The sequence below is a fragment of the Alosa pseudoharengus genome, unplaced genomic scaffold (assembly GCF_046254945.1).
Source record: "Alosa pseudoharengus isolate Yale_2024_CS ecotype anadromous, Long Island Sound unplaced genomic scaffold, YU_APseudo_1.1 YU_APseudo_1.1_scf_22, whole genome shotgun sequence".
In the NCBI taxonomy this organism is placed as follows: domain Eukaryota; kingdom Metazoa; phylum Chordata; class Actinopteri; order Clupeiformes; family Clupeidae; genus Alosa; species Alosa pseudoharengus.
Window position 1 is genome coordinate 15257771 of NW_027468680.1, and position 13043 is coordinate 15270813.

The following is a 13043-nucleotide window of genomic DNA, read 5'->3' on the forward strand; positions in this document are numbered from 1 at the left end:
TAAGCTTATTTTTCAGTTTGCAAACATGAATTCTTACCCTTTGCCTTTCGTTTGAAAAAGCCAAACAGTTTCAATTGTTTTTTGCTGGCCATGTCACATCTGCTTTCTCAACGTACTGCAACCTATGATGCTGAACCACCCAGCGAGTTGACAGCAGTAACGTTAGTTGAGAGCACAGATCCACTGATCTCTGACCAGACCGCGATGCGACCCTCTGCCACTCTCCAGAGGATTAATAGCGGCCCTGTCACTGCAAGTGTCTCATGCTTGATCACCCTCAAGCACACTGTGGATTTTTTTTATTTCATCTATATAGTATATTTAGTATTTCTTATCTTCTACGGTCTATTGTGCAGTGGAGTTTGGTTATGTTTATACTTATATTTACCATTTCTGCTGTAAGTGCATGTTGTGTGTGATGTCTGTATGCTACTGAGACCTTGAATTTCCCCTTGGGGATCAATAAAGTATCTATCGACATGTCTGCATTTGGATCTATTTAAAACTTAAACAGACAAAGCAACACCTTCTCATGCAATGCAAGGCAAATTGCCAACTAATTTTCTTGAAGTACACCAAGTAGCCTATTTCGACGCAACATACAAGGGAGATTGGTACAGCCAGAGTGGGTACAGTCCCACAACCAATACAAAAATGAAATGCTTGCAGCAGATTTGCAGCAAACTTGTGGGTGATGTGTCAGTTAACTAGAAAATATTGCCAGATGTTTGTTCGCCGCTAGAGGCAAACTTCCAGTAATGTTCTGGCAACAATGAAGTTTGCCATTAGTGCCAACTGTTCACCAATGGTTTGCCACCACCTTTAACCAATAATTGCAAACTGTTCTCCAAAAACCTGACATTTCTTTAAGGGATGTCTTGCAGTCCTGTAGATACACAATAATGACGATATAAAATATCAATATCATAGTTTGGTTTGGCAATAACAGTCATAATAGATAACATGCACAATAAAATCCTCTTAAAGACATGAAAACTGGAAATTAAGCAAGGCAAAAAAGGGCCACACAACAAAATAGTCGATTTAGTCATTTATTTAATAAAAAGGCAATTTCTTGGTGTATTCTCAAAATGAAAAGCATACAATTGAATATCAACTGGAGGACCAGGTTGCTTCTAAAAAGGTAAGGAAGAGAAGTTAATTATTCCACATATATATACACATATATACACACACACACACACACACAGGCCTTAAGCTCATGGTAAGTCTACCTGGGATGGTTAACATTTAATACATTATAATTCAATTCTCAATTAAGAAAACGAAAGGGATTTTTACATCAAAAACTTCAGTGGTCAGTCTCTGAGCTCTACTGACTAACAGACTAAATGTCCTATCAAATATCTTGTTCAACCCAATATTATTACTGGTGTGTGCATAACAATAGGGGGATTCAACTTCATGTAACCGCCTGCAGCCGCCTTAAGCTGACTGCAAAATGTGATTATTTTTGAGATTGGTTGAAAATGTACCAGTCATAGTTGAAAACGTATCAGAATCACAGAAATAATCACATTAAGCAGTCAGCTTCAGACGTCTGCAAGCGGCCACATGAAGTCGAATCCCCCTGATACCTAATGTCAATACCACCCCCCAAAAAAGTTTCATGCTAAAGTCATTTTATAATTATCAAGACATTGGTTAAGCCCAGGATTCTTAAACATTTTGGTTCTAAGGAGGGGACGATTTCAGGGGACCCCCTCAAAATCATAACAATTAAGCATGGGCTATTTGTATTGTGTAGTTGCGGACAGGTTCACTATTCCGGGTTTTCTTAACTTGGGTCTTTTGTCAACTTCGGATTTTACATCATTTGACTAAATTACACTTCTCCACATTCATCAGTTACCTAGCTGCAAAATAAGCCAAGCTAAGCAGCAAAGGAACCACTGTATCCCATTGTGAACAATTTTCCAATGTTTGACTGTTTAATGCGCTACCACTTGAATGTAAGATAAAGATGACCAACTTCCTGTTTGCATTCAGCAAAGTCAACTTTCAAGGTGACAAACATTTATTGGATGGCCACTCAATGCTTCTCACTACCTCAGGTTCAGTCACATAGCTAGTTTTAGGTCCATCTTGGACAGCTATGATATTATGGCTTATAACAGGGTTCCTACACATTTTGCATTTGAAAATTCCATACTTCGGTAGATTTTTCTGACCATATTCTCGACATTGCAGCCACTTCTGGTTTGGGATAACTCGGTGAAAACAAAGGTATTAAACAACTGAAGTGAATTAAAAAATGACACTTAATATTAGTCCATTTAGCTGGGTCATTTTTAGTTGTATCTTGACGATGGGGACTGACAGTTAAGCTACACAACAGTAGGAATGGTTCATTATGACCTGAGTGAAGTGATTAGTACTGCAAATGCAATAGTGTGGAAACACAAATATATTTCCATACCCTTGTTTCTTTTTTCCATACTTATCCAGACCTGGAAATTACTAAAATCAAATTCCATACTTTTCCAGGTTTTCCATACTGTGTAGGAACCCTGTTATAATCAAATTCTCAATGGAGAAAATTAATGGGATTTATACTTTCTGAAACAAGTCCGCAGGTAGTCAATGTTGAGCTCTATACCAAGCTGTTAGTCATGAATTTCACCACTCTGACATGACTTCACAATCAAAAAGAGTTGTAGTATGTGCCATTCAAACTATGACATGGCAAGCAACGCTGTTATGTCAATAAAATGTATGTTGTCAAATTTCTTGTTGTGGAATAATTGAAAGGGAGAAATCGAGACAAGCCACAAGGTAATAAAAAGTTTGGCTGTTGTTCGTTGTGGTAAACCATATACTATCGCCTAACAGTGTACAAGAGGAAGACCTGACATTTGATATCATGCCAGTACATTAGCCAATTTTAATGTGCAAGTTGGGGGTTGTGCTAAAGAAATCACTATATAAAGTCCGGCCACAAAAACAACCTCTGCCCTTGGCTACACACATACCTATCTGCCACCAATTCAAACACCATTCATCTCAAATCATACCTTACCTCAAAGATCACGAGGTGGTAAAGTATACCAACCCCTGCCTGCTACCTACCTGTGGCCTGTTATCCAGAGGCCTGGCTGAGAATTACGGCTCACTGCCTGCAGATAGCCCTAAAGAAAGAACACAAAATATATGAGCAATAGCCCATACATCTTAGAATGTGCTGCAAGAGGCTACAGGAACGACCTACATCCAACTTGTTTTAAGCAATAATTGTTTTAATTAACCAATATTGTTTGATGTATAATAAATAAAACCTGACAATGTTAACTATATAGTCTGTAACTATCATTAATCTTTATAAATTTGGTCATGACTGACCTACTTTTTTTTTCCAAGCAAGAGTTGAATTTGTACATTCTAACTGTAGTTGGAACTCTAGTTGCAATTTTGTTTTGGCTAATGTTACACTCTCTTAATGTCAACAGTTTTGATGGTGCAAGAAACTAGTGTTTTTTTATACTTACATGTATGGGAACCAAAGAATGTAAAGACAGTGCCAGCAAGCACTACTGAGGTAGATTTGGGGTTTAGTTTACCTTTGGTTTGCGGCGAGTTCTAGGTTTTTTGCCTCCTCTCCTTTGCACTTTATAATGCAGCCAGCAAGTCTTTGCATCAAACTCAAGTACAAGTCTGCAGGTCTGAATTACGTCGACAGAGGGGGAGTAAAATCTCACACACTGCAAATACAGGTCTTTGGTGCGAGATCATGATTACTCTCCTAATGACACCATGTGAGAATCAAGTTTTGTGGCATTATCTAAACAAAACATTTGAGCAATTGGAAATTATTTGGAGATGCATAAACTTTTTCAGACAAAAAGAAACCTTTACAAACATTTGTTTGGCTGCCTCTGTTCTAGCAGACATTTTTGCACTTGGATTTGCAGAAAACTGTGCATAAACCTTTATAAATCTTTGCAGTCATCAGGACTCATAGAGCCAGCACATCTTTGAACATTAAAATCTAAGTGCATAATAAAATATAAAAATACATCTTATCTTTTAAGGGATGTCCTACTGTCTCCTCCGGCAACTATGTACACTTTGTTTTGTAGAAAGAAATTACATTTCTTCTCAATACATTTAAAATTTTGACATGCAAGTCAATAAGGGTTTATACACAATTTATGGACAGTTAACAATTAATTTGATTTTTCTTTTAAGAGAACAGACAATGTTAAGACTCATCATTCGGATGTCAATTCTGCATGCAAAGTTTGTATTTTAAAAACCTAGAACAGTTTTTTCTTTTGAACATCATTTTAGGTTAGTTCGATATATTTTCATTTAAAGGTCACAAGTGAAAGAAAAATACCAACTTTGTTCGAAGGAAAAGAACTAGTTTATTGACATACTGCAGCAAAACAGGTCATATTTAGTCACCTATTTAGACAAGCTTACACAAGTATTTCTCAACGCTTAATAAAGACGGAAAAGCTATGTACAGTTGACAATCTATAGATTAGCCAGATGCTGAATACATGCTATTAGGTCTGCTGCAGTCTCAGTTGGATGAGCCCGAGAAGATTCTACTCAAGCGTCAGAAAGACATCCCTCATTAAGTGTATCTATTGAAATTTTTACATAGATAAGAAGCCCTGCATACCTTGGGCTGACATTAACAAAGGCTCTATGCTAATTAAGGACAGTTTGATTTTTTTTTGTTTGGAGAAAACAAAAAATTGTATTGTTAGAACATTCAGTAGATACAGGTTTTGAAACATTTCAAATTGAACTGAACGACTTGAATGATCGCTATATGGACAGCAGTATATTGAGTTTTCCTTCATCCTGAGTTGTCTTCTTTCTTTTTTGTAGCCATTTACAGTTTTTGATCATAAAATATAGTGGCGGCAAATGTTTTTGATTGTTTTTTTGTTTTGTGGTGTTTATTATAAAAAAAGGGGGGAAAATCCTAAAAAGGGGAAACATCATAAAAATACCAAACACAAAGTGACCTTGACAATCCAACCACAATGCTCACAGGGCATTTCAAGCAGGCCATTTTACCCATACAGATGATGAAGTATAAAAAAAAAAAAAAAGGCAAGCAGGGGGTTGACAACTAAATTAATTAAAATCAAACAGTGCAGTCCTGGCTATGACAGTCCCTTTTAACAGTTACAGGGACATGTATTCCTCTCGATCAAAAGCACAGAAAAGAGGATGGAAAAGGTGAAAAATTACTTTGAGTCGTTAAAAAGGAGTTAGAACTCGATGCGGTTGCCCGGGAAACTGGCTCAGTGATCAGAAAGGCCGTGCGTACGGATGTGCCCGAGGGGCATTCTTATTCTGTCGGGGAGCGGCTGCTTTACCACCCTGGCCTGCCGCCCATCCACCTTCCCCCCAGTCATCCTCAGCTGTGAGAGAGAGAGAGAGAGAGAGAGAGAGAGAGAGAGAGAGAGAGAGAGAGAGAGAGAGAGAGAGAGAGAGAGAGAGAAGAGAGAGAAGAGAGAGAGAGTTGAAACACAGCACTGATCATAGATAAAAGCTGAACTTAAGATTTTTTATATTGAATATACATATTTGGAACAGATAATTACATTTACCCATACCATAGGACTCATACGTCTCCTGTGCTTCTCCATGCCCATAGTCATAGTATTCAGTCTCTCTGTGGAGACATAAACAGTGTTGCAGTTACATGCAATTTGCATTTTCACAATAATAGCTCAGAAAGCAACTATTACATAGCAGGGACAAAATGATGGAGCAGAAACTTACGCTTGGGGAGGCTGACTGTAGTGGCTGTAGTCATACCCTTCGTAAGAGCCTTCGGGGTAGGTTTCATCGTATGACTAAAAAGGAAACCGCAAGCATGTTACCATCAGCGCTTTTTACAACCACAGGGCTTAAAGGAGAATTCCGGTGTGATATTGACCTAAAGTGTGTTGAAACATGATACCGAGTGTGAACGTATGTCTCATAGCCCATCTCGGCTTGTCCCCTGCACTCCAAAATCTGGCGCTAGTTAGCCGATGCTACCAACAGCTTTTTCAATGGTGGCGCTTCGGCATCGGGCTAGCCATGCAAATAACTCACTGTTTTACACCATTTACGAGGCTCAATGTATCTCCACACTTCATTGGTACACTTCCGAGGGCCCTGACATTTAAAACGAGACATTGATAACTTTGAAAAAGCACTGATAGTTTACTTACAAGACGATTTATACAGACAGTATCTTCACGAAATTTAGCGTTTGCAGCCATCTTGAATTTAGTCACGATAAGTCGAGCGACGAGTAAGAATGAACAGGTATGATAAGGGATCAGATTCCAAAAATAATTCCGTGGAAATGCATGGATTCCAGTTGCTGCTAAGAAGCAGGGGACAAGCCGAGATGGGCTATGAGACATACGTTCACACTCGGTATCATGTTTCAACACAGTTTAGGTCAATATCACACAGGAATTCTCCTTAAAGCAATAAAAAGTCTGTGAAGTTCAGACATTTATGAGTATGTCATATATACTGTAGTCTCATTGCCCATTTTCAAATCTAAAGCATTCCAGCTCACACCTGAATTCAGGCACGGTGCCTGAACACTAAGCCCTGCAACCACCCAGGGGGCAAAGGACACCAACACATCTACCAAACCCACCAGCTTTAAAACTGAAATGTAACTCTAGATGTCCAACTTAAACAATAAATCCTTGAACCGCATTTAGGCAAAAAAATAAATAAAATACTAATAATAAACAAATAAATATATATGGTGAAACCATGGCACAAAGCAGCCAAATTAGGTCATATTACGATACTCCAATGCTTATAATACAGCAACTCATCTTCATGTTACAGTACAACTCACATATTCCTCATAGGACTCTGGGGCTGCTGGATGCTGGTGCTGATGTTGAGGCTGGTGCTGTTGCTGGTGGTGCTGGTGAGAGAGTGCTGAGGAAGGCAGCATCCTCTGGGGAGGGGGTGCAGAGGGCCTTGCCCGTGTGGCGGCGCCCCCTCTGCCTGGGGGTGCAGTAGGTGGAGGTCCACCTCTGCCAGCGGGAGCCCCCCTCACGGCTCCACCTCGACCAGGACCTCCTCGCTGTGCACCACCACGGGGCCCTGCTCCACGTGGAGGCATGCCGCGACCCCTGGAAGGAAGTGAAGGACAAACAATATACGTCATTAAAGTTAAGTGTGAGATGGGAGTTAATGCAAGAGACTTAACACTCATTAAGATTCTAAGTGTGAGAAATGGTCGAAATAGTGGCAGAGTCTGACACCAACCTTTGCACAGACATAGGGGGTGGTGGGGCTCCTCTCCCCCTGCCTGGTGGTCCGCCACGGCCTCTGCCTCCTTGGTCCTGAGAGCCATTAATGTAGCCGCCTATGTCCATGTATGGCTCCTGGTGGATGTCCTCAAGATTATCAACCTGATCAGAGAAAATGTCACCAGTTATGTCAGATCATAGCAAAAAAAACATAACAGGTTAAGTAAGATAGCACAAATATTTTAAGACTTACAGGAACCAAGAACTTCTTCACTTCCTCCATAGCATGGGCCATGCGCAGGTATGCCTCAGGAATTGGAGCGTACACCTCAATGAACACATGCAGCTCCATGGCCAGATGGGCATATTTGGGCTCTCCGCCCTTCCTAAGCTCTTCCTCCTGGGAGTCAGAACACAATGATTTAACAACCACGGCCGTTCCTTATGAAAAGGTTTTATACAGTCAGTATGGAAATACATCATAGGTTTTAGAAAGAGACCAAAACAGGCATTCTTTACCTTGTTCTTATCTCTCATGGATCCTCTGCCCAGAACAGATATCTTTGCCCCAGTGTCCTCCTGTAGTCGTTTGATGGTGTTCCCCTGTGGTCCCAAGATCTTCCCAACAAAGTTAAACTGGGTGGGGTAAAGGATAAAAGAGGATGAGAAGACAAATCTCACACTGTAATATTATGGCTTTAGTTACAACCAAAAAAAAAACCAAATTCAAAAAAAGTTATCTACTGGGCCGAAATTGAGATGCACTTACACGTGGGTACTGCTTTACAGGAATCAACACCCTCTCCTTCACCCTCACATTCTTTGTGCTGAAGAGGTCCAAGTAGGTCTCTGCTTCTTTCTTGGGTTCTCCTTTCTGGATCCTTTCAATTTCTGTAGAAGAGACCATTGTTGGCTTAATTTATGAACGACAATAATTAATGCTCCTTTCTTTTGCGGACTCTTGCATTATCCAATCAAGGTATTAATGGGTACATAACAGTAACTAATTACCTCAAAGCAGTCGACATTTTCCATAAAACATAAAAAAATTACAAACATTGATGTTTTTTTAAACGGGCAGACCAGAGTTTTAAATGAGAAGACCAGAGGAATACCAATGACCATTCATTCATTGTCTTCACGTTACATCCCCACGTACCAGCTGTGGCATCATGATAAAAAAAAAATGTTTCGATTGTCTTCAATCGTCACAGTAAATAAAATCGCAACGTTTTTGTACCAAAACGTGATATTTTCGAAAATGTTTACTCTTGTATTGAATGCTTCAGACTAATTAAACATGATGTCTAGGATGTACGTTATGGACAAAGAAAAATGCGCGATACAACTATCCTTAGCAGGCCAGGTGGCGCACGAGGCCGCATTAAGGCATTAGGAGGCTGACTTTAGCAATGTAACATTACCTTTAAAAAGAGGACCTTGGAATTAACGTTAACGTTAACAGTTAACACAAGCATTAAAAGCTAACGTTAACTACATGTAACGTTAGCACCCATTCAGAAGATGTACAAATGTTAATCTTAGCAAAGGGTAATCTTAGCAAACGCTAATGACTGTGTTTTCATTAACACTGGCTCAACACAAAACTAGGCCATAACGAAAAACGCCAGCTTTTTACTTGCATTAATGTCGGTCATAGGACTATAACAATATAATATGGGTATTTTACACATTCTCAACCAAAAGTCGCATCACACTTCAGGAAATGATAGCTCGCTAACGTATCCGGTAGCAGCTAACGTTAGCTCCAACAAAAGCCAAGACCGAAACCTAACGTTATCAAATGGTTGGCGCTAAAATGTAACAATTGGAACGATAATCTAGCCTACAATCTTTGGACAGCATACAACATAGTCATTCACAGCCACTGCGACAGTCATGACGTTGTTCCATACATACAAAATTGCCACATAAGGATGCTAACGTTAATGAACGCGTGGTTAGAATTCAAGTTTGGATAGCCGCAAAAACAGGTTTCGTTTGTAGCAGCTAGCTGGCCATCGTTAGCTCGCTAACGTTAGCATTTGCCATGCGACTGGGCCTACTTTGCCATGCTTCAAAGTCGATAGAAGGCGGTGAATTAACTGTAAATTACCTTCATTTAGAAGCTTCATTGCGTGAGTAAACGATGCATCAAGACTATCTTTCTCAGCTAGAAGCTCTGGAAGATATTTGCTGTCGTCCTCCATTTTAGGCTTTTTAGCTTTGCGATTATCCTTTGGTGTGGTATCCATTTTGATCTGGTATTAACGTCTGCTGAAACGAAATCAATTTCCCTGCACAATATAATACACACGTCTGGTCGAACTTGGTCCTTTGTCTTTATCTATCACTGATGTTGAAATATCTCTCTACTTTCAGGTTTTGTTTTCGCGTCCGAAAGTTAACATTAATAGCAGTTTTCTGAGAGGCTGGAGATCGAAGACCGACCAGATATAAAACCTAGACGGATGTGAAGTCACGGCACACGTTTCATGCTCCACCCCTCTGGCTCCACCCATCTAAAGTTTAAAAATCCTCGTTGGGTGGGTAGACGGGCTCTGGGTGGGCTCGGTGGGCTGTCACCTGTTTTATACTGTCTTTTTTCTTTTACTGTTTAGGCCTACTGTACGTAGCATATACGTAGCCCTACACACCGCTGCCGACTTGAGCTGCAAAAGATACAGGAAATCGTTCATTTTTAATAGAAGCCAGCTTCTCTCAGCTGCAAGAAGTGGCAAATCACAGGTTGTCATGTTATTCATCTATTACCCACTGCACCATGCGTGCTTCAAATAAAGAAAAAAAAATAAGCAAGTAAATTTTGCCTCTCCTTTTGTAGTGTAGTAGTTCTAGGCCTACACAGTTTGTTTCCAGTGACTTTATTTGTAGATTTGCGTTTCCTGCCTTTAAGACAGTTAAGAAGCCTTGTGTAGCCTAGGCCTAGTTAGCATGTGATCTAGCCTGGAAATCGCGAGAACTCTGGATTTCCAGGGTAGCCACTGCCCACAGATATATACACTAGATGTCGCCTTGACTACTGCGTATATATCTATGGCCACTGCCTCTCACGCAAGAAGTCCAAGCTTGAGTTACCATTATCACCTTGGCAATTTGGCTGATTTGGGGTTCCTGTCATTTTTGTTTAATTTTTGAAGACTCAGCCTACATCTTCATTCCTGTTTTTTTTTTTTTTCAAATTCTAACAATAATTTTGAACCTGAATTTATCCATTGTTCAGATTGCTTTATGTGAGTAAACAACTGGGCACGTTTTGTAGTGATATATTCTAGTTACACATTTTACTCTATTCACCCAGTATCTAAGAAGAGAGTCCAAGCACGAAGGCCTACAGTAAAAAAAATACATAGGGCCCCATATTATTAGTCTATCCCAAAGAGGTTGCTGTCTTCTGTTGTGGATGTTAATTCTTGTGGCATTTTCATTATTGCTTCCCAATGACACTGTTTTGACATATAAGGAAATTCACTCAAAACTATTTCAAAGGAAATAAGCACATATCAAAATGAATAGATTAGATTCAACTTTAGTAGGCCTATCATTGTGCAGAGTACTAATTACAAAGATAACAAAATGCAGTTTGCGTTTAACCAGCAGAAGTGCAAAACAAGCAGAAAAGTGCAATGTGATACAGAGTATTTAGACAGACATAGACAGTTCAATAAATATAGTGCAGTAGTATATTATTATTAGTAGTATATATATTAATATATATATATAAATATATATATATATATAAATTAAATGTAAATATGTGCAGTGTATTAGCAGTTCCCTTAGAGCAGAATAAATATGGCTATGTAATGTGAACAATGTATGAAAAACATGTACAGATAATGTGCAATGTAGCAGTAGGCCTAATATTATAATAGTAGTAGAGTAATATAGATACAGTGTATTCAGTGTAACAGAATATAATATAAGAAAACAGAATAAATATGGATATCAATACAGAGCAGATGTAGGCCTACAATGTATTCTCAAGAAAAACATTCACAAATGTGGTTTGTCATGCAGTTGTGTGAAATGGGCTATCAGGCTTGAATAGGCCAAATGGTCTGCTCATCACAGGAACAATGACAGGGCAAACCCTTTAGGGTTACAATGTCATTTGGGTCAGACAGTGCATAGAAAACAAGTTTCAGCTATCAGGGAGGACCCTGAATGGGCTATTAAGAACCATCTAAAACCAGAGTGTCAGACATAGACAGTGGGTCGGATTTATTTGAATGAAACCTTGTGGGGGCTGTCATGGCTATTCTCGTGGTCATTATCATTTTTGTATGGGTATCAGTTGTTGTTTAATGACACACTCCTTTTCTACACCCACTTATAAGCAAACAAGGCACATAGGTTTACCATGTACTACTGCTCTTTCTATCTTGAAATACCCTACCTACCATGTCTCTTTTTTACCAGCATAGATATGGCTATGCCAATATAATGTAATTGTCGGTGGGGCAAACCACATTTATCCTTTTCTGCATCTTCCTTTCTGAGGATGATTTGTAGTGCTGGGTTTAATTGTTTATCATTAAACCTGATATGTTCTAAAACAATGCCAGAACAGGCATTAGATATCATGAAGACACTCATTTTTATTCGTTGTGTATAGCTCAGCAGATTCTCTGTCTATGGCCAGATTGCTCTCAGATTGCTCTCTTGTGATTTTAAAAATACAAATGTGTATGGATATGTCATTCAGTCATATGCAACTCATGGTCAGGACTCATGTTAAATACATTCCGATCTGTACAAGGCCTTTGTTTACCAGGGCAGATGTCTGCTCACCCAACTCAGACACCTCACAGTGCACAGTCTGCTCACCTGCACAGTCTTGTGGTTCTCTAGCTGTGCATACATCTGTGCTCTGTACCTTCACCTATTAAGACTTCCCCACCGTGGGTCATGGAGAAGGAGGTGTGGGGGAGGGGTCATTTCAAAGTGTGACTGGAGAAAGAGGTGTTATCCTGCAGGACAGCTGGAGCTGCCCATGATGTAGACAATGCAGGTGGAGCTTGCGCAGTCATGTGGCAGGCATCACACAGGCATGTGTGTGAGGGCAAAGTCCTTTCAGGCAAGTCCCTACACTCTGCAGCCATATTGTAATGCTTTTTGGGCACTTATGCGCATGTGCAAGGCTTTACGACAGCAACCCAGCGGCACATGATTGGCACGATGTATTCACAACACACCACATGATTGGCACAATGTATTCACATGTCGAATTTATTGCCGTGGAAGGGGTGAGCTATGTGTAGACAACTCCCATATTGGTGTTACAAACTAACCCCATGCATTTCTATTGAGGATTTTTTGAGTGCTGTGTCTAGAAAGTCTCTGGTGAGGGCAGGTGAAGAGGAAGCTGCTGAGAGTGACCTGACATTACTTAACTAATTTGCTGTAAAAATACACATAAATTAAATCTGAAAGATTACAGATATTATGTGTGCATTCATTGAAGTTCACATGTAATAATGTCACAGGCGTTACCTTGCTCCTTTCTCAATAACAAGTTACTTATGAGGAAAAAGTAATGGAAACACCAGTGACAATTTCATGAAAAAATGCATTTTACAAAATGGCTACTATAGGGAATGAAACAACATGTTGTCAGACTCACAAATTCAATCCGCTTGTATTTGATTTTCTGTCATTTCCCTATAAGTACCCCCATTTGCAAAGAAGTGTATATACTCTGCATTTATCCCAATTCGTGAATTAGTGAAACACACTCAGCACACAGTGAACACACAGTGAGGT

The 13043-nt window shown here is 39.7% G+C and overlaps 1 protein-coding gene across 3 annotated transcripts; it reads right to left on the reverse strand.

The window, feature by feature from the left end:
* Positions 1–1039: 1039 nt before the first annotated feature.
* Positions 1040–9737, reverse strand: khdrbs1a (KH domain containing, RNA binding, signal transduction associated 1a). 3 transcript variants are annotated; one of them, XR_012990470.1, is made up of 10 exons: positions 9376–9737; positions 8029–8150; positions 7779–7895; positions 7513–7659; positions 7276–7421; positions 6857–7139; positions 5767–5840; positions 5586–5656; positions 5230–5402; positions 1040–3149 (listed from the first exon to the last, which is right to left on the reverse strand). XR_012990470.1 is itself a non-coding variant. In XM_076300703.1 (9 exons), the coding sequence occupies exons 1-9, from the start codon at positions 9512–9514 to the stop codon at positions 5290–5292; spliced, it is 1200 nt and encodes a 399-aa protein (XP_076156818.1). In that variant the 5' UTR covers positions 9515–9737; the 3' UTR covers positions 4362–5289. The 3 variants fall into 3 exon arrangements, 2 of the variants coding, with proteins under 2 accessions (XP_076156818.1, XP_076156817.1); XM_076300703.1 differs by lacking the exon at positions 1040–3149 and having other exon boundaries at positions 4362–5402; positions 5598–5656; XM_076300702.1 differs by lacking the exon at positions 1040–3149 and having other exon boundaries at positions 4362–5402.
* Between the last annotated feature and the right edge of the window lie 3306 nt (positions 9738–13043).